Genomic DNA, 25737 nt, shown 5'->3' with positions numbered 1-25737 from the left:
TCAAGGCAAATATAGACTAGACCTCTCTCAGGTACTGTTCAAACTACTACCCAAATTAATTCACAGGTAGAGTTAGGGATACTGTGAAAAAAAATTTGCGATATCAGGCAGATTGCAAGAAAGTTGGTAATCTATACTATAGTCTCTTGCTTGATTTTATTTATGCAGCTATAAGTGGCAAGTTTTGATCATCATATAATTTAAATATATTAACTCTATTTAATTAATGCTACATGTTTATATTAATTACATACTGCAAATCATTATGTTAATTATTAAATCATTCTATTTGTATTAATTATTCAAAACTTTCAATTTTACATTAGAAAATTCAGGTTGTGCTTGCCAAACTTACTATATGTCATATAATATAATGCAGTATTCTGACTTAATGCTCTCAAATTATGTAAGAATCATGCCCCAGGGCTTCAGATCCTAGCACATCTGGAAAAAGATAATGCATCATGTTTTCTGGTCCTACAATTGTTGTTTCAACTCTTATATTTTTGTATAGAAACTGAGACCTTGGCACTCTTCAACCAGCCAAAGACCTTGCAGACACCCAGCCAATACTACACCGTAATTGTACCGGTAAGATTCATCAACAGTGGAAAAAGCATTTGTGCCTTAGAAGCCAATTGGCTCGAGGACATGACAGATCACTTCCGAAAAGGGAGTACATTGGTACATGGCATCTTCAATCATGGAATGATAGATGGTAAGAAATTATTCTATGTTACTCACCTTAATTTCCTTAAATCAATTTCAGTTTCTGATTCTTAATATGTACCTTGCTTTCTGGCTTCAGTTTCAATTACATATTTTTTTTAATAGATAGAAATTATTAACCATTGTTTAAAAAATTGTGCTTGTTGCCCTTTGAAATTACCTGCTGTTCTGAATGTGAATTGCAAGTAGGCGAGAATAATCTTTGAAGCAGCAGCTGCTCATCTAAGTTTCTGTAAAAAGTACTGTTTTGTGGAACAATGATCAGATGGGAATGGATCTTTAAAATTTAATAAAAAGCAAGCCATGTAAAAATTTCAGTTCAAAGCCTGTGAGGTGTGTCTGAGAGAAAATACATATTCAGATTAACAGACTTGGAAGGGACCTTATAGGCCATCTAGTCCAACTCTGTCCAAGAGGAGAGAGACCCTACACCATTTCTGACAAATGGTAGTCCAATCTCTTGAAAGCTTCCAGTAATGAAGCTCCCACAACTTCTGAAGCTGTTCCATTGGTTGATTGCTCTCATTCTCCTTATTTCCAGGTTGAATCTCTCTTTGTTCAGTTTCCATCCATTATTCCTTATCTGGCCTTCAAGTGCTTTAAAAAACAGCTTAACCTCTCTGTGATAGTCCCTCAAATATTGAAACATTGCCATCATGTCTCCCCTGGTCCTTTTCATCACTAGACTAGCAATGCCCAGTTCCTACAACCATTCATACTATGTTTTAACCTCAAGTCCCCTAATTATCCTGGTTGCTCTTTCTTCTCTGCAACATCTTTCTCAACAATCTCTCTCTTCTCTCAACATCTTTTTTATAGTGTGGTGACCAAAATTGGATGCAGTATTCTAGGTGTGGTCTTACTAAGATTTTATAGAGTGATATTAGTACCTCACTTGATCTTGGACAGATTTAAATTGATAAATTTAAAATCAGAAGGCATCTAAATTCATTTTAGTGGGGACAGTTAAAGTGCTAACAGGTTACATATAAAGAACTGGGAATTCCTATGTATTAATGATAAATTACAATGTGAAATAGGCAGATAACCATAACCATTACAAGTACAAATATGGTGTAGCAATCAATTGGAATAAATATTTACAGGTCATTCATAGATGAAATTTATCTTTCTCTTGTGCTGACCATATTCAGAAGAGTGATTTTAATTCCTAGCCATCAATGAGTGTAGTTAAAAAAAACAACAGAAAAGGTTAATCAGTAAACCTGTTTATTTTAAAAAGAAGGGATCGCCACAATCTGAATGGAGGGCAATTCCATCCATTAACCAATAGGTATGCACACATTGTCTATTTCAGATTAAAGAACAGCAGAGAAACCACTGGTGCAAACCAGAAAATATCACTTTGGAAGTATTGCAGGAAAGCACACTTACCAACTGCTTCTGGGCCAGGACAGGGGTGAGCTCAGGGTGGCATTGTCCATTCAGGCCTTTTCAGGTGACTGACTGACTAAATAATAAACAAACAAATATTGAAACTTTTTTGCTTCCATTCAGTCATGTATAATTCTTGGAGATTGTATGGACAACACCTGTAGTTTTCATGGCAGGGTTTTTCCGAAATGATTTGTCATTGCCTCTTTCCTAGAACTGAGAAACAGTAATCGGCCCTAGATCACATAGCTGTCTTTATGCCCAAGGAGGAACTAGAATGTACGGTTTCCTGGTTTCTACCCTGATGTTTTAACTACCTCAACAAACTGGTTTTGCTAATCATTGCTTGCCTACAATTTAGCAAGTTGTGTAGAAGATTTAGTCACCTGTACTAGTTTTTCCATTCCACATCGTATCTATACCTCCCTCCCCCCCTCATATGTATGTATGTATGTATATGTGTGTGTATATGTATATATCGTTTGTTGGTAAGGGTCCCAGCCACAAAAACCAACACCAGACCCAAAACAACACGGGACACCACCGCCAATCCCCCTCATCAAACCCAGGCCCAAGCCCATCCTACAAACGAAGGACAACCACCATCCAGAAAACAAACCACGGCTGCTTTACCAGCTGTCGCAACCCCCAACCCCAAAACCAAACAAGCTGACACGCCAAGAACACAGACCCAGACCCCAAATTCAAAGCCAGACTAAAACCCAGAATGCTATATCACAGCCACCCGCTCAGGACATCACATCAGAAAAGTCAGGAAATTACACCACAAGAACTCAAGAAGTTGCAACACAGCAAATGACCCAGGATATCACAGCACAAGACCAAGGATACCACAGCAATAAATCTCACAAGGTCATCACACAACCCATTACCCAAGCCGTTACTAAACAGGAGGCTAATGGAAAAGAGATCAAAACACAAACAACCCAGGAGATTACAACGCAGGACCCAGGATACCACAACAAAAGAACTTGCAAGCCCATCACACAACCCATTACCCAAGCCGTTAAAACACGAGAGGCTAATGGAAAAAAGATAACTACAAAACAAACGACCCAGGAGATTACAGCACAAGATCCGGGATATCTCCACAACAAAACTCACAAGGCCTATTATACCAACATCAACTCCATCAACCAATCAAGAGGCACAGCGCAGCCAACTAGCCCAGCACACCATCAGTATTTATAGAGAGACGGCAGCTCCGATCACACACTGCTTGCACTGGCATGAAGCCGAAAGCACCAGCCTGAGGATGGTGAGTGGGACCTTGCCGAAACGTCGTCAAGATACTCTTAATCTTACACGGGAAAAGACCTGAACAAATCTAGACCTAAATACCTGTACCCGTGAAAATCTATGAAAACAAATATATGTATGTATGTATGTACACACACACACACACACGTGTGTGTGTGTGTATGTATGTATATATATATATATATATATTTGTTTTCTGAGGTTCTCATGGTATTTATATGTGGATCTTTGGTTGTTCGGGTTTTCTCCAGCGTAAGATTCGAAGTATCTAGGCAACGTTTCGATGAAGTCTCATTCATCATCTTCAGGCTTCTGTCTCCCGGCTCTGTGCTTCTCAGAGTAATGTGAGATTGCAGCTGCTTCCTCCTTTAACTGCCAGTGGGAGTGGGACTTGATTGGGTGGGGGCTTGGCTGTGTTCTGATTGGGTGGGGGTGTGTTCTCATTGGTAGGGGTTTGGCTGTGTTCTGATTGGTAGGGGGTTAGCCGTGTTCTGATTGGTTGGAGGCGTGTTCTGCTCAGGTGGGGGCTTGGTTGTGCTCAGGTTAGTCTTAGTTGCTGGGGGATTTGAGCTGGTGAGTTGTGATCTTGCTGTTTGGCTTCGAGTTCGTGGTCCTTCTGCATCTTCATAGTGGGTGTCGGTTTGCTTCATGTATGGCTCGGAGGGGTTTGAAGTGGGTAGTGATGCAGCTGCCGTGCAGCTTCTGGTCCATGGTCGTGTCTCATCTTCTGAGTGGGTGGGAGTCTGTTTTCTACATGGAAGTGTGGTGGTGGCATCTTGTGTGGCTCTCATGGGTGTGGGTCTGGTGTCCTTCTTCATGTTAGGTACTCGTCTGTTCATGAGGGCGGGTTTCCAAATGGCTGGAAGGCGGGAGGTGTCATCTCGTTTGTTCATGCTGTGTGGGCGTTTTTCTATCTCTATGGCTTCTCTGATTATTCTGCTGTTGAAGTGTTCGGTTTTGGCGATAGTTCTGGTATTTTTAAAATCAATTTCATGTCCTGTGGCTTTGAGGTGTTGGACCAGGGAAGAGGTCGTTTCTTCTTTTTGATTGAGTTCTTATGTTCTTCAATGCGTGCACTTATTCTTCTGTTAGTTTGTCCAATGTATGTGGTAGGGCAGGCAGTGCAGGGGATTTCATATACTCCTTGGTTTTCTAATTCGATTTTGTCTTTGGGGTTTCTTAGGATGGTGGATATTTTTCTGTTTGTGCAGAATGCTGTTTTGATGTTGTGTTTTTGGAGGATCTTGCTAATTTTGTCTGTAGTGCCTTTTATATATGGGAGGAGGGCTTTGCCGTTTTCTTGTTCTCTGTCTTGGATTTTGGTTGGGGTTTCTTTTTGGATTAGGTGGGTAATCTTCTTTCTTTGGAATCCATTGGCTGCAAGTACGTTGGTGAGAGTGTGTAGTTCGGTTTTTTGGTGTTGTTCATCGGCTAAGCATTTTGTTCTGGAGATGAGTGTCTTGGCTACGGAATTGATCTGTGCTGGGTGGTGGTGTGAGAGTGCATGTAGATAGCGGTTAGTATGTGTTTTCTTCTGGTAGATGGTGTGTCCTAGGGAGCCATTGGATCTTTTGTATACCAAGACATCTAGGAAGGGAAGTTGGTTGTTGGCTTCTGTTTCCATGGTGAATTGTATTTTGGGGTGTAGGCTGTTGAGGTGTGTGAGGAAGTTGTTCAGTTTTTTTTTTCAAACCCGAACAACCAAAGATCCACATACATACATACATACATACATACATACATGTTTTCTGAGGTTCTCATGGGTATTTGTATGTGGATCTTTGGTTGTTCGGGTTTTCTCCGCGTAAGATTCAAGTATCTAGGCAACGTTTCGATGAAGTCTCATTCATCATCTTCAGGCTTCTGTCTCCGGCTCTGTGCTTCTCAGAGTAATGTGAGATTGCAGCTGCTTCCTCCTTTTAACTGCCAGTGGGGGTGGGACTTGATTGGGTGGGGGCTTGGCTGTGTTCTGATTGGGTGGGGGTGTGTTCTCATTGGTAGGGGGTTTGGCTGTGTTCTGATTGGTTGGGGGGGTTAGCCGTGTTCTGATTGGTTGGAGGCGTGTTCTGTTCAGGTGGGGGCTTGGTTGTGCTCAGGTTAGTCTTAGTTGCTGGGGGATTTGAGCTGGTGAGTTGTGATCTTGCTGTTTGGCTTCGAGTTCGTGGTCCTTCTGCATCTTCATAGTGGGTGTCGGTTTGCTTCATGTATGGCTCGGAGGGGTTTGAAGTGGGTAGTGATGCAGCTGCCGTGCAGCTTCTGGTCCATGGTCGTGTCACACATACATTGGACAAACTAACAGAAGAATAAGTGCACGCATTGAAGAACATAAGAACTCAATCAAAAAAGAAGAAACGACCTCTTCCCTGGTCCAACACCTCAAAGCCACAGGACATGAAATTGATTTTAAAAATACCAGAACTATCGCCAAAACCGAACACTTCAACAGCAGAATAATCAGAGAAGCCATAGAGATAGAAAAACGCCCACACAGCATGAACAAACGAGATGACACCTCCCGCCTTCCAGCCATTTGGAAACCCGCCCTCATGAACAGACGAGTACCTAACATGAAGAAGGACACCAGACCCACACCCATGAGAGCCACACAAGATGCCACCACCACACTTCCATGTAGAAAACAGACTCCCACCCACTCAGAAGATGAGACACGACCATGGACCAGAAGCTGCACGGCAGCTGCATCACTACCCACTTCAAACCCCTCCGAGCCATACATGAAGCAAACCGACACCCACTATGAAGATGCAGAAGGACCACGAACTCGAAGCCAAACAGCAAGATCACAACTCACCAGCTCAAATCCCCAGCAACTAAGACTAACCTGAGCACAACCAAGCCCCCACCTGAACAGAACACGCCTCCAACCAATCAGAACATGGCTAACCCCCAACCAATCAGAACACAGCCAAACCCCCTACCAATGAGAACACACCCCACCCAATCAGAACACAGCCAAGCCCCCACCCAATCAAGTCCCACCCCCACTGGCAGTTAAAAGGAGGAAGCAGCTGCAATCTCACATTACTCTGAGAAGCACAGAGCCGGAGACAGAAGCCTGAAGATGATATATATGATATATATATATATGATTAGATTCAACTTTATTGTCATTGACATGGAAACAGGCAACGAAATGCCATTAGCATCCAACCAAAAGTGCAAAACAACAGTAAAATATAAATATACGTATGCAAATATGCAAGGCATCTATGAATAGTGGAAAACACTCTGGAAAACACAACAAAATATATGTACACGAGCACACAAGGATAAATGTGACTGCGCATATATGAACATATAAAACTGTACAAAATGTTTATGGACACATTGAATGTGTGTGTGTGTGACCATTCTTTTTCCTGAAGTCCAGAATGAGTTCTTTGGTCTTGTTAGTATTAAGTTATTGTCAGCGCACCACGTAGCTAGGCACTGTACATCCTCCCTTTACTCTGAATCATCGTCATCGTTGATGAGTCCGATCACCGTAGTATCATCTGTGAGCTTGATAATAGTGTTAGAGCCATACACAGGCCTGTAGTCATAGATGAAGAGAGAGAACAGGAAGGGGCTCAGCCCACAGCCTTGGGGTACACCAGGACTCAGCGTGATAGTAGATGAAGTGGAATTGTTCAACTTGACATGTTGTGGTCTGTTTGTCAAAAAGTCCAGTATCCAAAGAGTAGTGTTAATAGCAAGGTCACCAAGTTTAGTGATCAACCTGGAGGGAATGATTGTATTAAATGCTGAACTGAAGTCAAACAGCATTCTAGCATAGGTATTGCTATTGACCAGGTGTGTTAAAGTGATTTGTAATGCTATGGAAATAGCATCCTCAGTACTCCTATTCTTGCTCTAGGCAAATTGGTAAGGGTCCAGTGTTGTTGGGAGGCAAGTTTTGAGATGTCCCAGGACTAGTCACTTGAAGCATTTAATGATTGTAGGTGAAGTGCTATAGGGCGGTAGTCATTCAGACACTCTGGCTTGGAGTGTTTAGGCACCAGCACGATGGAGGTGGTCTTGAAGCAAGCTGGCATATATGAAAAGAAACAGACATCTTGCAATCTCCAATTATATTTATTACATTTACTAAGCTTTTGTCAGCCTCTGCTGACATCGTCAGAGTATTAAACTACCATTACAGAGATCTATGCCTTTATATAGTATTAATCAATTTAGCCCTTGCACGGTAATAGGCCCTTCCAACTGCCTCCCACCTGTAAATAACTCTGTTGTTTTTGCTTCAGTTATGTTGGTCAGAGAAGGTTTAACTCCTGCTGTTTTCCCCCTTACCAAACACAGCTTGGATTGCTTATCTCTAAGAAGTGATGTTAACCTGTCAGCTACTGCAATTTGTTGCTTTGCCCATGACCTTCTGGTCGGCTCAGCTCATTCTTCATTATTCTTGTCTGCTATAGCTTGAGGCAACTCTGCCAGGCCCTCTGTATTTGGTCAGGCCTGGCTGTGCCTTCATAGGATGAATCCATATGCCCAGGGTTGGGGGGGGGGGTGCCATCAGTCTCTGCTCCCAGATGGGAAGTGATCTCTGCTCCTCCTGCAGAGTCTCTTCTGGTGTCTCAATGCCTGGTAGGCCGGTGGCAGTTCAATATGCCTATTGATGGAATTGCTGTCAGTAAACTAGGCTTCTTTTAGTGGGAGTCCTCCTTTGTATCACGGGCAACAACTTCAGCCTCTTGAAAACTGAGTGTGTGATTATGCTCCTTCATATGTGCCCAGATCTGAGAGCGCTATTCTTTGCACCAGTCAGCCAGTTCGTGTTTGTGTACTCTGGTCTGTAACCGCTTGGCCGTTTCCCCTACCAAATTACTTGCACAGTCACTACAGTTGAAGCGGTAAACCACCGAAGATTTTTAGAATAGTTTGGTGTGTGTGTATATATATGTATATATGTGTGTGTGTGTGTGTGTGTGTGTGTGTGTGTGTATACGTGGATCTTTGGTTGTTCGGGTTTTCTCCCGCGTAAGATTCGAAGTATCTAGGCAACGTTTCGATGAAGTCTCATTCATCATTTTCAGGCTTCTGTCTTCGGCTCTGTGCTTCTCAGAGTATGTATATATATATATATACATACATACATACATACATACATACATACATACATACATACATACACTGCTCAAGAAAATAAAGGGAACACAAAAATAAGACATCCTAGATCTGAATGAATGAAATATTCTTATTAAATACTGTGTTCATTACATAGTTGAATGTGCTGACAACAAAATCACACAAAAATTATCAATGGAAATCAAATTTAGCAACCCATGGAGGTCTGGATTTGGAATTACTCAAAATTAAAGTGGAAAAAAACACTACAGGCTGATCCAACTTTGATGTAATGTCCTGAAAACAAGTCAAAATGAGGCTCAGTAGTGTGTGTGGCCTCCATGTGCCTGTATGACCTCCCTACAACGCCTGGGCATGCTCCTGATGAGGTGGCGGATGGTCTCCTGAGGGATCTCCTCCCACACCTGGACTAAAGCATCCCCCAACTCCTGGACAGTCTGTGGTGCAAGGTGGTGTTGGTGGATGAAGCGAGACATGATGTCCCAGATGTGTTCAATTGGATTTAGGTCTGGGGAATGGGCAGGCCAGTCCATAGCATCAATGCCTTCGTCTTGCAGGAACTGCTGACACACTCCAGCCACATGAGTAGACGTCTAGCATTGTTGTGCATTAGGAGGAACCCAGGGCCAACCACACCAGCATATGGTCTCACAAGGGGTCTGAGGATCTCATCTCATTATTAATGGCAGTCAGGCTACCTCTGGCGAGCACATGGAGGGCTGTGCGGCCCCCTAAAGAAATGCCACCCCACACCATTACTGACCCACTGCCAAACCGGTCATGCTGGAGGATGTTGCAGGCAGCAGAATATTCTCCACGGTGTCTCCAGACCCTGTCACGTCTGTCACATGTGCTCAATGTGAACCTGCTTTCATCTGTGAAGAGCACAGGGTGCCAGTGGCGAATTTGCCAATCTTGGTATTCTCTGGCAAATGCCAAACGTCCTGCATGATGTTAGGCTGAAAGCACAACCCCCATCTGTGCACGTCGGGCCCTCATACCACCCTAATGGAGTCTGTTTCTGACTGTTTGAGCAGCCACATGCACATTTGTGGCCCGCTGGAGGTCATTTTGCAGGGCTTTGGCAGTGCTCCTCCTGTCCCTCCTTGCACAAAGGCGGAGGTAGCGGTCTTGATGCTGGGTTGTTGCCCTCCTACAGCCTCCTCCACATCTCCTGATGTACTGGCCTGTCTCCTGGTAATGCCTCCATGCTCTGGACACTACGCTGACAGACACAGCAAACCTTCTTGCCACAGCTTGCATTGATGTGCCATCCCGGATGAACTGCACTACCTGAGCCACTTGTGTGGGTTGTAGACTCCGTCTCATGCTACCACTAGAGTGAAAGCACTGCCAACATTCAAAAGTGACCAAACCATCAGCCAGAAAGCATAGGAACTGAGAAGTGGTCTGTGGTCACCACCTGCAGAACCACTCCTTTATTGGGGATGTCTTGCTAACTGCCTATGCTTTCCACCTGTTGTCTATTTCATTTGCACAACAGCATGTGAAATTGATTGTCAATTAGTATTGCTACCTCAGCGGACAGTTTGATTTCACAGAAGTGTGATTGACTTGGAGTTACATTGTGTTGTTTAAGTGTTCCCTTTATTTTTTTGAACAGTGTAGTTCTTATTGATGCCATTATGAGAAGTGAAGAATTTGAGAATTTGGCTGGAGATCTAAAGATACTTAATATTATTGCCTTTCTGCTCTTAAAAATAAAATGGTTTATTTAAGAGTTTAAGGCAGTGTACATGGAGATTTTAGGCAGATTCCTTTTGAATTGTTGATTAAATACAGATGCATTTAGCTTTAGCAGGCCTCCGATTTTGATTTTGATGGTATTTTGCCTAGTGCTAGTGTTAAGGAAGATGAGACAGTATTGCCATTGTAATTGTAAGGGAAACTCTGTAACAGAAAACAACAGAAAGAAAATTCCTTTTTGTTATTTTAAAATAGATGTATTTTAGCACTTAATTTCAGGATCTAGTATTATAGTCCTTAGCACAGCACTGAGATAGGCTGGAGTTCCTTGGTGGCTGTCAATGTTTTTGCCCTGATTTCTACCTTTAAAAAAAATCTCTAAAAATATTGGAAATATGGCGGATTGCAAAGTTTCATTAATTTTCTTAGAAAATAACAGTGCCCTATGTGTTATCCGAAATAATGCCCTCCTGGAAGAGAAAGAACAGAAGTAATCAGCATGCATCATGCAGAGGGATAAGGTTGGAAGAGTTGACATGTGACATTATGATACTTTGGTGCTTTATGTCCCATGACAGCTTTTTATTTTTTTGAGAATCAAACCCCTGCACAACTGTGAGAGTATCTACAATACATTCTTAAATCCCAAATGTGCACAATAACTCAAATAAGTTGGGAACTTCTGATGTAGTGCTCACTATATTCTATGCATAAAGCATTATTCTTTGAGTATGAGTAAGTACTATGTATATATTCCTTACTTTCTATGCCCTATGGCACATCTGTGTTTATCTGAAACAATTATCTCCTATGCCTGTTAATTCATTTTTGTTCAGATTTAGAATACTTCAGCATGCAACATTTATAGTCAAACTGAGAAATAATGTCTAATGCAAAACCTTACAGTAGGCTTCAATAATTAAAATGGATTTGAGCCTCAGTTCCACTGGTCCTAATCCAGCATTTTATGCTGGCTCTCAATGAACCCTTCATTATATATAAATTATATTTTTTAATCAGCATTATTGAAATGTTAGCATTTGTATGATAGTTGTGTTATGTTACCTGCAGAAGAAAAACAGTACACATTCAGAAATTTGATTTTGTGAATCAAATGGAAGCAGTTTCTAAAATGTTTCTGGTTGTATTATTTCCATAATGCCACCATCAATTAAAATATTCAGTGAAAATCCTTGTTGAAATTAAACTGAGGGAGAGATTTTTTTAAAAATCCTTTAGAAAGGGAATTTTAAAGGGCACTTAAATGAATACTTTCCTTGGGATTGTGGTAGGGTGTTTTTTTGGCAAAATGTTATTAACTAACTTGTTTGAAGACAAATGGTCTATTTTATTTATTCATTTATTTGCATAAAAGCGTAGTGCAGTTTCAAAAGTATGAATTATTAGAAATGTATGCCAAATTAAGTTGTTTTTTAATTGGATTTCTGGATCATTATCAATTATTGCTTAATATCTTAAATGGTGCACATGAAAAGCATTATCTTATTGTTTAAACAGCATAGAATAGTGCATTTACAAGCCTGGAGACTTTTTCAAAGAATATGCATTTAATTCCTTCAGAAAGAGTATTGCATGTTGGCTTAACAGTTCATTTTGTGCACAAGCAAAATAAATTTAAATTTGTATAATGAGTCTAAGAAGTAGAATTAACTGGTACAGATCAGCTTGCTTCTAGGCAAGCATTCTAACTGTAGTTCTATAAACTATGATAAGCTAATACATTGCAGAGATTAAGATTAGTTTCTGAGGAAAGGTAAGTTTAATTTACAGTCCAAAGAAAATCATGCTATTGAATAAGAGCATTTTTTGCTTTCAGAATTTCATTCAGATTGAAAAATCAGCAATAACATTGTAATAATAACAAGATGCCAATTCCCATTCTACAGAATATTTAGCAAGTTTGCTATTAAAGCCATCATAAACCAATCATCAAATGAAATGAGTAATAAATATGAATATTGAATCAAGTAATTCATATTTGCACTTACTGAGAGATGGAAAATTTGACTCATTGTAAAATCTTTATATACATATGTGTGAGTGTGTATAATGTTCTACATATAGGATGTGCTACGTATAACTCAAGTGCACAAATAGACATTGCCATGTATTAAAACTATTTGTGTTCTTGGTACTAGGTTGTGGCAGAAAAGTCACTAAGCTACGATATTCACAAATCATAATCAGGGAAAGAAACTCCCCTGATAAAAAGCAGCCATAACAGAGGTTGTACATCTATAAAAGGCAGTTTACAGGACAAACACCTATATTATATATGGGCCATTGAATTTTATAGTAATAACTATAATGCAAACTTTCTATGGAGTGTTTAATAGTTCAAAGGAAACAGAGAACACAAAGGCACATTGCTCCCCAGTAGCATGATTGTCATCATAACGGAAGATTTTTCCCCCCATAGCAGCCTTGTAAATCATGTGCAGGAACATTAAACTGACATTTTGCCCAGCAGAATAGCATCAAATATTTATATACCCAAGTGAAAATAGTCTTTTGAGTTCAGTGAGGGAGCATCCCCCCATTAATAAAAAATTCAGTGATAATGGAACCTTCTCTTTTAAAGGGAGGGATTAACCTTTTACATGAGCTGATTGAAGGTAAAGAAAAATAATTATTATGGCAGAGCTTGAGCTGAAGAGACTTAGTATTTAGTTTAATGGCTATGTGATACGGTGATCAGAACAAATGAGGCATCATTTGGCCAACTAGCATTAAGGTTTAACTAAGTAAATAGAATATGTTGAAATATATAGGTTTAATCACACAAAAATAGGGCAAGTAAATAAGTTTACTCAGGGACTTAGTGAAAACAAGAAGGGTTAAACAGATGGTCTTAAAATAACACCTACATCAGAAATTCAATTCTTGATGACTTTTCATAATTGGATTGCCAGTGCATTGTGCAATTTGCCACTAAAATGTAGCGGAAATGTTTGTTTGGCAAACAGAATTGCCATTGTAGAGCTCTAAGTAATTGGAGCAGGGTAGTTAATGCTGCATCAATAGGCGAACAAATTTGTAGGTATTTTAAAAGCAAGGTGCTTTATTTTTTTCTAATGGGATTTCAGTTGGAATGATTACCTCCATATATTTCTCCAAGTTTTCATTACAAAGAAAAAGTAGCCCAGAATTTGTGATTTGCTATCTTATATAGGGAAATACTTCAAAAAGACCTTATAAAAGAATTAGTAATTCAAGATCATGCATAGACAGGAAATAGAGTTTAGTGGGCTGATGTGGTGTTTTGTTTGCTTGTTTTTGCCAGCTGCTGATTACCATTCCTCCTCCTCCTCCTCCTCCTCCTCCTCCTCCTCCTCCTCCCCTCCTCAGCCTTTAAGCTCAAAAGACGAGTCGAGGAATATTCATTTGCTCTTGATATGGCTTACTCAAAATGAGGCTGGTGCTTTCATTGTACCACATTTCCATCTATTATTTTCTGAGGCTTCAAATACATTATGAGGTAGAATGACACATGACATACTTATTTGTTGATTTCTTTAATAATTTTATCTTCTGACTGGTGTGAAAGAAATGACTTGATTATTTACTGGCTTGCACTTGACACATCTCAGTAGGTATCTTCTTCAGTGATAGAAGTTGACCACTGGGCAATCAGGATAGATAATCTACAGCCATGTTCTCTTTCCCTGGTACATGTTCAATGATGAATTGATATAGTTGCACTATCAGTGACCATTGAGTCATATTGTCTTAGTTTGAAGCATGAAGTGTGTAACAACTTAAAACCTGATGATTAGTGAAAAGTTTAAATGACTTCCCTATTAAATAATAATGTGGATGTGGATATATATGTCCCATTAGATGGTTAGACACTCCTGTTCTATGTGGAGTAACTTGTTTCTCAAAATAATAGTTTCCTGCTACTTAAGGCAATGGCCTACATCCCCTAATGGACCTTGTTTGAGATATCTCTGATATCTCCATTGTCAAGTGTTATGAAAATCTGGACTCTTGAGGAATAGAGCTTGGCATATAGCAAACTTCACATTCTGAAATGCTCTGTCATGTTCTTCAGTTTGTGTAATTTTCATTGGTTTAGCCTTCTGAATAAGACTGGTAAAAGAAGCAACTACATCCAAAACATTGAGGATAAACTAATATTGATATCATATATCATATTCAAAATGAATTGCTTTTTTAAAAAATCAATTTTTATTGAACTTTTCTACATTTTAAAAACTCATATATAATCTTCACAGCATTGTAACATTGACATTTTCATTTAGGTCAATATACATATTTACATTAATTTTTGTTTCTACTGTCTAATCAATTATACCACTTATCCCAGTATAGTATTCCATATCTTCTCTATCTTGCAGTTCCAATGTGAGTTTGAGCATCCATTGCATCCATTGCTTTATTATCTTACTGTCAGGGGGAGGGTACTATCTAGTTTTCAACTCTGTGCATATGTGATTCTTGCCACTATCAATATATGTGTTATAATATATTTAATTTCTTTATCAAATACTCCTCTAATTATTCCTATTAGAAACCTTTCAGGTTTGAATTCAGTTTGGAGACCAATAATTTCCTGCAACCAATTCCTTATTTTATTCCAACATTTTCTTGCTTCAGGTACCTTGTTTGTGCTTACATTTCCAGCATTCTGGACTCATGTTTGGATATATTTTAGCCAATCTTGCCGGTGTTAGATGCCAACAGTAAATCGTTTTATAAAGGTTTTCCTTATAGGCAGTGGCCATTGTTAATTTATAATTTTTAGTCCACAATTTTTCCCATTCCTCTAATTGAATGCTGTAACAGAAGTTTCTTGCCCAGGCTATCACATTTCCTTTGACTACTTCCTCTTCCCTATCAAATCTTAGTAGGTAATTGTACATTTTGGCTATAATTTTTTCTTCTGGTCCTTATAACATTTTATCTATATAAATATCAATCTGCTATTTATATTGTAGGTAAATATTTAGGGATATGTAATAATGTTACACCGGTCAAGTATACTGTAGTAATAACAATATACAATGATCTAAGATGTTACTTAGCATTTAAAGAACTCCTATTAGATGTCAATTAGAGAGCAACACTTTATATTAACAGTTAAATATTTCATCTATCAATCAGGGCCTTAATTTCATTAATCACTAATCACTTCCACTATAATTATCACAACTTATATAAATATATATCAAGAAAATGTGCATAACAGATAACTATACAGATCTCTATAATTATCACCAGTAATGTATTATTAATATTTAGTAGGATTACATCTGCTTCAGGCCACAGAGTTATTTCCTTTCTTTCGCTTCCTTCCTTCCTGTTATTTGCTGTCTTCTTGTAAGCAACTACATTCCGTATCAAATGTCAATCCAACACTATCCCGTTTTTCCCGGCATCCGCGGTCGTATACGCCTCTCTTATCACATATTTGTCCCTTATATTGTTTTTCTAGCTTCTTCCCTTTCCTCTGTTTTTCTTCTTTGGTTGAAAAGTTCTCCTCTCTCCAAATGTTGCTCTCACCACCAAATCACCACCCGTCCTGGAGGCTTCCACCCCTTCGAATCTAACACTTTCTTTTTCACCATTGATATGTGTGGATCTTTACTCCTCTGCTAGGTAATTTTCCCTTTATGGCCCTGGGCTTCACCAGGTCTGTCGATGTCTCCATCTGCTGTTTCTAATTCTTCCTTCTTTCTCTACATCTGGCTGTCACAACCAGGAGTCAGCCATCATGCGGATGACTGTGCTTTTTCGCTCCAGGTTTGTGGGCTGCCTCTTTGTCGCACCAGATGGGTGCCTTCCACCTCGTTGCTCCCAGAGTTTCCCCACTAATCAGCGAATCCCTCGAGGATCAATGTGCCCTCAGAGGGCCTCCAGATGCGAAAAATTCGGATCTAGGGAGTGGAGCTCCGCTCACCGTTTTCCTCTCTGTGGCTACGGGACTCCAGAGAGAGTGAGTAGGCTCAAGTCCTCAGCCTATTGGACTGAGCCTGCACATTGATTGACGCTCCGCCCTGCACCATAGGCCACAGCCTAGTTTTCAACTCAGTCCAAGCCAGGATGGACGTGAGTGCTGGGGCTCCACTTCACATTGGAAGAGGAGGCCTTTTCTTTAAAAAAAAAAAGAAAGAAAATTCTGTCTTCAAAAGCAAGGAGATCTGCAAATACGGAGGGGTTTTGATTGCCCCCAGTCCAGGAAGCACTCAGGGCAGTGGCCCTAGTGCTTGAACCATACTGCATGGGAGTGGTTGGAGTGGCAGCAGTGATCGTCCGATAAGGGCATCAGCTGTTTTACATAGCAGCAGAACAGGCGATCAGCCTGATTTTTGATCAGCTGCAAAGTGCAGTAGCGCAGCAGCAAGCTGCTTGATTGGGCAATCGTCCTGACCCAGCTGGGCAGAACCAACGCATGGTAGCATTGGTGCACAAGAGGATTGGATTGCAGACAAGGAGGCAGAAGATTCAAGGCCCAGCTGGTGCCACAGATTCGATCACATTGCCAGTGCTGGGAGTGCAGGTATAATGTTGAGGTCTCGTGTGGTGCACCAGTAGACCTGTATGCAGGTCCCATTTGCTTATGGTGGCTGGCAGGGCATGTCTGCAGCCCAGCAATAGGACTTTCAGGTGTGCTTCACTGGTCTTGGAGGTAAGAGAAGCTGTTTGTTTAAGCTGGGCTTAAGGGGCTCAGTAGGAAATGAAAGTGGAACTAACTCTTCATCCCCTTTCCTCCCCCAGGAACCAGTCTTTCCCTTGGGCAGTTCTACAGCTCATATCCCACCAGCCAAGATGGCGGATGCACATAATCTTTCTATATCTAGGGCAGATCAAGAGGCAGGCAAAAGAAAAAGGCCCCTGAACCCAAACAGCCTTCTAGGTCTAAGGAGCAAGATGCTATCAGAAGGCAGAGACCACTGGAGAAGCAGGTGGAAAAGAACCAGTGTGCCTCTGGAGTAAGGAGCCTCAGATCACCACCCCCAGATGAGTCAGTTTCTTCTGCGCAGTCTCCAGTGTTACAGATTGAGTCTGGGCCCTCCTCTGCATGTAGGCCTTGTTTGCAGGCTTGATCCCCTGATGAGGCATCTGCTTCTGCAGACCCACTGCTACTAGAAGGGGGCAGGGATTATGAAAGGGTCCACCAGACAGCATTCCAAGAGGAGTCAATGGAACCTCCTCCTAGGAGGCGTAGACCAGGGTGGAGGCAACTTTTACCCCCACTGCTGCAGGCCTGTGGGATCCTGAAGTTGCAGAACAAGTATTGCCTGCTCACTTTGAGGTCATTTCTAAGGCAATAAGACAGGGAATTGTGGAAAGCCTTCAAGTGATGAGAAGAGAAGGCCAGAATCTGTGGCATCTGAATATTCTATTATTTCATACCCTGATCCTTCTTTGCATTCCAGAAGTAGGCAGTCTTTGAGGGACAGGGCTTCACTTGACCCATCCCTACATAGCCATATATCTGTGGCCCCAGAAGAAGACAAACAAGAATCTGACTTCTCTGAGGAGGAATGCATGGCTCCTGAAAGACCAGCCTTTTCTAGTCTATTTGAATCCCATAAGTTCCAGGCATTATTGTTCAAGGCCAAGAAGATAGTGCAGTTGGGGCCAGAGGCAGATGTTGGAGACATTTAGGGAGATACACTTGCACTTCCAGACCAAATCTTTGCTGAACCAACTGTATGCCCTGAAATGGTTCCGGCCCCGAGTCTATTTTTAAATATCATTAAGAAACAATTAGAATATCATTAAGAAACAGTTAGCCGCGAGGCTGCTTCTATCGGCAGACAAAAGCTCCCTTGAAGACAGAATCCCCAGCCGCTTCGGGCCATGGCATGGCTGCCCAAGCGGCCTCGTGGCGAGGGCATGTGTGTGTGTGCTCGCCCCAAGGCTGCTTCTACCGGCCGATTGAAGTGGCTAGTGACTGCATTTGGGGAGCTTCCATCGCCCAAAGAGACTGCCCTAAAGGCGAGGGGACACGGGTAGCCATGCCTCACCCTGAAGCAGCTGGGGATTCTGCCTTCAAGGGAGCTTTCATCCGACGATAGCAGCTTCGCGGAGAGGGGAGTGTGTGTGCGTGCGCTCGCCCCGAGGCTGCTTCTACCGTCTGATCGAAGTGGCTGGTGACTGCATTTGGAGAGCTTCCATCGCCCGAAAGAGACTGCCTAAAGGCGAGGGGACACAGGCAGCCCTGCCACACCCTGAAGCAGCTGGGGACTTTGCCTTCAAGGGAGCTTCTATCGGCTATCAGGTTATTCTAGCCTAGGCTACCTGCAGGCCACTCCTAAAGGCAAATTTTCTCCCCATCCCTCCCTGCCCTTCCCCCCGCATTTCTCTTCACCTCGTGTAGTTCTAACAAACGATGTGAGAAATGGCGGGGAAACGCATGGTTTAAATAGGCCTAAATTTTGGGGTCGGGGCTTAATTTCACCTCATGCCTAGAAATCATGCTGGGCCTTCCTATTGGTGGAGGCCGTATTGTTGAAACACGGTAGCTCTATGACTGTCATTCATGCTAATACATTTTAGCCCTGCAGAGATATATCCTATCTTCTATTATTTTGTAACATGGTAAGAAGAATCTTGGATTGTGATAAATAATGCACAGACTCTTAACAGATAATCACTAACAGTACAGTTTATAGAATTTGTTTGTTTCGGCACAGATACCTTCCAGGGCACGACAGATGGAATGTTCATCTTTGAAGATCCTTCTGTAGATGATAGCAGAAGTGTCCAAGGCTATGATGCTATTGTTGTAGAGCAGTGGACAATCTTAGATGTAAGCATATCATTTTGATTTATTTCCAACATCTTGATTCACAGCTCAATGAGAAATTAAAAGTTTTAAACTAATGCCTGCATTTTTAAAAAAAATAATTATGTTTTTATCTTGCTTACTTCATTTTCCACCCAATTTCACACTGCATTAATGCTCTCACCAATGTTGTGATTGTTGATCAGCTTCAATGTTTACTTTTTTATTGTGCATTCATCATGATTTCTATTGTAGCTTTTTAAAAATAATTGCCAAGAAAATTCTCAGAAATAGTGTTTCTTTCTTACAGTAAATCTGTGCAGAATAAAATTAGTAATATCATCTTATACAGAATTTACTTGAGACTTCTTACATTGTTATTTCTTTGTATGGAATGTATAATTCATAAAGCAAAGCTCTTTTTTAAAAAAAATGAAGATTCCTTTTTATTGTCAAGTCTCCTTGTAACGTTTACTTATTCCCACTTAATTCCAAAATAGGTGTGCAACTCTTGGACAAAAATAAGCCATTTATTTAAATAGACTTTCAAAAAGAAAAATGATATATAAAAATTATATTCTGTGATTAATTTTCAAGCAGAGATTAAAAAATAAGTTTAAGAATATTTATACTTTAGCAGTATATTCAAGCAGATTTTTACAGTGCCCTAATTAAATTAATATTAATTAAAAAAAATAAATTCAGCTGCTAATCAAAACACAAAGAGCATGTAAATACAACTTATTTATTTATTTATTTATTTATTTATTTATTTATTAATTAGCAGCAAGATGGGCAGTCTATATATGTAATTAATTAATTAATTAATTACATATATAGACTGCCCATCTTGCTGCCAGCTGATTCCAGGCAGCCTTTTAGCAAGATAAAAACAATGTAAAACTTTAAAATACTAAAAGAATAAATATAAATAAAATTAACATACCGTATATACTCGAGTATAAGTCGAACCGAATATAAGCCGAGGCACCTAATTTTGCCTCAAAAAACTGGGAAAACTTATTGACTCGAGTATAAGCCGAGTTTTTCAGCACATTTTTTGTGCTGAAAAAAAAAAAAAACCTCGGCTTATATTCAAGTGAGATTCCCTCTGAAAAAAAAAAAATGGTGTGGAGCTCGGAGCTGGGCAGCCGCTTCCCTGCTTCCGTGTTTCCTTTGCAACTTGTAAGCATGGGGGTAATCGGAAGCAGAAAAGTTCTTGCATGAGGATATATTGTTTTTTCTTTATTTAACTGTTTTTAGGGGGGGGAAGCCCCACCGTCATGTGAGAATGCTCAGACACGAAATCTATCCGCCTGAAAATAAGTGTGTGTGTGTGTGGGGATTTTAACAGAGGGAAGACATAGGGAAAGTGACGGAAGATCCTTCAGGGGAAACTGAGGGGGAGACTCACCCTTGGTCCAGATGAGCCCCCTTCCCCGCCCCTAAGGAAGCAGAGGCAGCCACAAAGTCCCCCAATCGCGCAGCCCAGAATCTCCCTCCCCTCGGGGCAGCAATGACGCCCGGTGTTTCCTGAAACAAGAAGCTCCGCCGTGTAATGAAAGCGCCCTGGCTCTAGGCTCAGAAAACAACGCGAGCCGAGGTGGCTTCGTTTCCTCAGCCCTAGCTGCTTTCAGTCCGCTCGGGAGGAGGAGGGGGAGGAGGAGGTGGTGGCAGCGGCTCGCGTTGTTTTCTGAGATCTCAGAAAACAATGCCCCCCAAAAAACAGTTAAATAAAGAAAAAACAATACATCCTCATGCAAGAACTTTTCTGCTTCCGATTACCCCCATGCTTACAAGTTGCAAAGGAAACACGGAAGCAGGGAAACGGCTGCCCAGCTCCGGAGCTCCACACCATTTTTTTTTTCAGAGGGAATCTGTCTCGAGTACAAGCCGAGGGTTTTTTTTTCAAAAAATGTGCTGAAAAACTCGGCTTATACTCGAGTATATACGGTATATGGCCAAGGAAGTAAACAATATACAATGGGGTGGAGATAAAATCTTCTCTCAATTCACTATCACCTCCAAAATGGCACGTCTCATTGAGATCCCTAGCCAATCAGTAGAACCAGTTTTAAATCCCAGAAGCTCAAGAAGGTGGGGCAGATATAACCTCAAAGGGTAGCCTTTATTTAATGAGGCACTTTAGCAAATCTAGCTGGAAAAAGTTGCCAAGTCATGAGTTCTGAAGAGCCATAAAGGTCAGTGGGTGTGGGTGTGTGTATACAAACATACATACATAAACACAGTGCACAAACACATACAAATATATGATTTCCCCCAAAAAACAGTATTTCAGGAAAAAATATGATGATCTAATCAGGATTTAATTTGATTACCATGATTGTAAACATTATAGTAATATAAGAAGTCATTACTTGCAAAATCTTCACTGTCCAAATAAGCTCAAACTATAGTAATAAAGATTCTTTACTGTTTGGATCAGTCCTACTAAATTGACTTCATGGCTATTTTGTTGTTGGTAAGATAGCATCTCTTGGCTGCTCTGTTAAAGCTTGTGCCAAGTTCTAATCCCTATTTGTTTGGATCTATTGCAAAAATTTTGTTTTCATTATTCAGTCTTTGGCCTAGTTTCTGGATGGAACTAGGAGCTGAATATCAAAAGAGGGGGGAGTGTTGTTTAATGTTATGTCAATCACCCTGGTTACATATTGGTTTTAGGTCAGTGTCTTGCTCTAAACTCCAGTCCTATGAACAAGAAAATTCATAGGAATCAAAGAAACAGAGTCTCTTTTGAGTCACGATCAACTATTTTTTGTTAACAACATGGAAGTTGTTAACATTCTCATTTTTAAAAACACATCCTAGTCTAATGTACCATCCTGAGATTTCTTGGTAATTTTCTATCCAGTGAAGTCCATCATTCAGACGGAACTGCTTAGTTTTTGCAAGCATTAATAACAATTTGCAAGCTTAAGCCCTGGAAAGGGAGAGTCCAAAGTAAAAATGAAATCAGTTGACAGGAAGACTGTAAATCAAATAATCCAGGGTAAAGGCACAGCAGAATTTGGGGTTCAAAACCATAGAAATAGAAATAGATAAGAAGTACAAGAAGCTACTGCAGGAATGTCAAAAGCATATTAGTGTTGCCTGTAAAACTGCCAACTGATGGGAAAACTGTCAGGTGTAGGTTTCAATGTTACATATCTCTGAGCACAGGCATCTCTCTTGTTTAAAATATTGTAGAACTTTATTTGTGCAGTTTTACTACGTCTAGTTTTCTAGAATGTAGGGACAGATTCTAGGATTCAATCTAGGTTGGTCACTGAGATCAGAGATTTAGTTTTCTGAGCTTTCAGACTTGTGGTTGAGCCCATCCTTAGGGAACTTCTCGCTAGCAGAAGTTAACCTCTGCTCTTGGTGACCAGCTCAGATTGGATCCTGCAGCATCATCCTGGGACACATATATTCACTTTCTTTCATGACACATTTTAGTATTTAGGGGAAGATAGCAAACAGAGTCTATCAGTTTTCTTTTACCTCCCTTGTTTCCAAAACTGCTGCTGGACCCAGTCTTACTTGCTCCAGGAGCTGTGGCTCTACTGGTTTCTTGTGATGTTGCTTTAGCAAGGTCGTTGATCTCATACTCCTGTGGAATTGTTTTTTAATATGGCACTTTTCTTCCATGATGGAATTTGGAATGATAGATTTATTGTTAGTATCTCATTCAAACAATGGCTAAATGTGGATAAAATCTGCCTTCTGACCATTCCTAATTCTACTAGTAGCAGTCGACTGAAGGCTTGATTAAATGTTAGTTTCTTTTAGCTTTTCACTTGCTTTGTATATTGATGTGGGTATGAAACTCATAGCACATCTTAGAATCGTTATCATAAGAGTTACACAGACCTTAAAATGTTCCTTTCTGAATGGTCTGAGATATGTAATTCAAGTTGCATTTTCGTATGCAGTTTAATTCAACAACATGACCTTCCTTTGAATTTGAATGGGCATTACCATTGTCATTTTAACAAAAGCAAAAAAAAACTTGGCATGCTTTATTTCTACAAATAAAGCAGCTTCTCAACTGTAAGCAACAGGAATATGTTTATCATAGTTCGCTGAATGTGTGTAACATGTCAGTATGCAAAAAATGTAAACCTTCCAGCTGCCACAGTATGTGATTCTTGCCAGCAGTCAACAGGATGTAAGACAGCTGAGTTATTTAGAAGAAACTGCAATATATATGGCTTTTAATAGCTACACGTGTCCTGCTTCTTTATTACTCCAGTTCTATAGATGTCAGATTTTATTAATTCCAATAAGCTTTATGTGATTTAGCATTAAATCTTTTTTCTTCTTTCAGTTTTTCTTTCATAGAGTGATCCCTGTCATAGCTTCATGTCCTTTTGTTCCCTAAACCTAATTTGTTTCACCCCAAGAAAGAAAGATTGATGTTTTCTAAGGCCAAGTGTTGGCTGCTTGAATTTTGATACAAATGATGGTTCTTGCTTTTCTCTAGCTCCTGGTAGTCTTTTAGAATGCCTTTGTATTGTTGTTGTTAGTGGTGGTGCTAAATATCATCAGTATTCTAATCAACTTGGGGCCCGATGAACTGTAGGAAGGTTGTTAGGGATACACCCTAGCAGAATCTGCACGGCAGTCAGACAGGCAGGCAAAATATGTGAGATAAACGTTTTTGTAGCTTACACTCAGTAAAACAGATACACAGTGCTAATTAAATAGTTTATTCCAGTAAGAGTTATAGCATAGTCAAACAGTCCATATATCATTCACTAGTTCAGTCCGTCCAGGGATTATTCAGTTGCAAATTCCAGTGTCGAAAAAGAGAGGTCAGTAAACTTACAAATATCAGTCCAGTAATATATCTCCTTGCAGTAGAGATATGAAGAAGTCAAAAACTCCTCTCTTCCTTCAGCAACTCAGCAGTAGGGGAAACACGCAGTTAACAAACCATCAATCCATGCAATCCAGTAATTGTCAGGGAATCGTCAGGTTCTCTTGCTCCCTCTTATGGTGGTTTCACACCGCACCCAAAATTACATGCTTTGCAGTTTAAAGTGACACACACTTAAACTTACAATCATAGTTTATATATATTATTTTACCCAAACTACGTTAGGTAACCTATGTTATTCCTAATAACATGATGATTCTTCCTGAAGTATCTCTGAAGAACAAGTTTAAATTTGGCCTTGAATTCCTTTGCATCAGGAAACAGAAATCACATGGATTACTGAAACTCTACTTTGTTGTGAAAGGTTATAATAACAGGATCTTGAAAGCCTGACAGCCTCTCTACCCATCTTACACTGAAAAGAAATAAAATGGCACAATCATGGATTTTTTTTCCTTGCCCCTTCTCTGTAGCTGGGTTAAGATGTAACATGCTGTCTTCTATGAGGCACAACAAAATAAGCCCATCTAAATTTATTCTATCTTAATGTGAAGCAAGTGAATTGTGCTATTCTAAAGTTAATTGAAGGTCAAGATAAGGTACAAAGGTTGCGGGATTTCTCTGCAGTTAAAAAAAAGATCCAGTATCTCTCCTAAAGGTAAACTGATGCTAAGAGCAGGATCAAATTTTGACAGATGGCTAAAGTCATAGATTTATCTATCTGTAGGAACTTGATCTGCGAGAAGAATGGGGGCTTTCTACTCCTATTTTACCACCTGCAACAATTGATATGCTGGCATGGGGTGAGGGAGACTGAAGTCCTCAGCATTTTGGCCCTGTGGATTAAATAAGAAGGCTTTCCGGACAAGTTGAAGAGATTCTTCCAATCTGCTTTTCTGGAAATTTAATGCCCCACATGGCCTGCTGACACATGCAAATCAAAGGGATTCTGAAAGGAAAAACTATGAGACCCTCTACACATAAACTTAAAGGAATAACAGGGGGTGATGTTCCTTTAAGCAGGAGTAATCTGTTTCAGTCAACATACATGTCCCTCTATGACCTGAAATAATGTTTGGGGATCTAGCAAAGAAAATATGATTTCAAACATGCATGATCTTCTGTTCAAGATCTACCCTTATCATGCTGGCACTGCCCCTGCTATTTCTAGATGACAGAAGTAGCAAAGAATATTTTCAGCCAAGCCTTTGTGGAAAACAGACTTACATTATTTTTAAATAAGGAACATATAGCTCAGACTGGAAGAGCATACAACTTTCATGAAGCAGAATAATAACTGAGGTATAATATCTATTGTACAATACGTTGTTCTACCTTAGAGAAATAAAGATTGATCATACCCCACAATTTTGCCCATAGTCAATTAATGGTAATAGGCAACTATTACCATTATTTTTATTTTTCTCCACAACTACCAAAAAAAGAGAGAGACAGTCCAGGTTCAGTACTTGACTATTCAACACAGGATTAGAAGAATTATAGGTAGCCACTGCCAACCCAGAGTACAGCATTCTCAACCAAATAGGCCACAGTTCTATATCAGAATAAAATGCTTAATGATGTTCTTTAATTCATATTTATATTCAAAACCACAAGAACTAGAGCCTTAGTTTTATGTTACCTTTTCCACCTTCCAGTGGAAAATTTCCATGAAAACAATTCAATGTTCTGCCTTTGTCATTAGGTCAGCAAAGCTTATGTCAAATGCCTCTTTCAGATTAGTTCATTTACCGGCCTCAGCTATGGGGAATCAAAGAAAGGCTGCACTTGTCATATACACAGTTAGCAAAGCATCCTCAGTTCAGTGTTAGATGTGTAAATATATTTGTTAAGTGCATAG

The 25737-nt window shown here is 40.2% G+C and overlaps 1 protein-coding gene across 1 annotated transcript in view; it reads left to right on the top strand.

Annotated features, from left to right (window-relative positions):
* Nucleotides 1-25737, top strand: part of RFTN1 (raftlin, lipid raft linker 1) — a 189670-nt gene that overhangs the window by 127144 nt on the left and 36789 nt on the right. The window contains 2 exon segments of the mRNA XM_026708274.2: nucleotides 515-718; nucleotides 18906-19021. Of these exon segments, the coding sequence (XP_026564059.2) occupies nucleotides 515-718; nucleotides 18906-19021 (320 nt within the window).

This window comes from Pseudonaja textilis, chromosome Z, assembly GCF_049901715.1.
Source record: "Pseudonaja textilis isolate UNSWEBS1 chromosome Z, rPseTex1.2, whole genome shotgun sequence".
NCBI lineage: Eukaryota > Metazoa > Chordata > Lepidosauria > Squamata > Elapidae > Pseudonaja > Pseudonaja textilis.
This window is presented reverse-complemented; position numbering and strand designations above follow the sequence as displayed.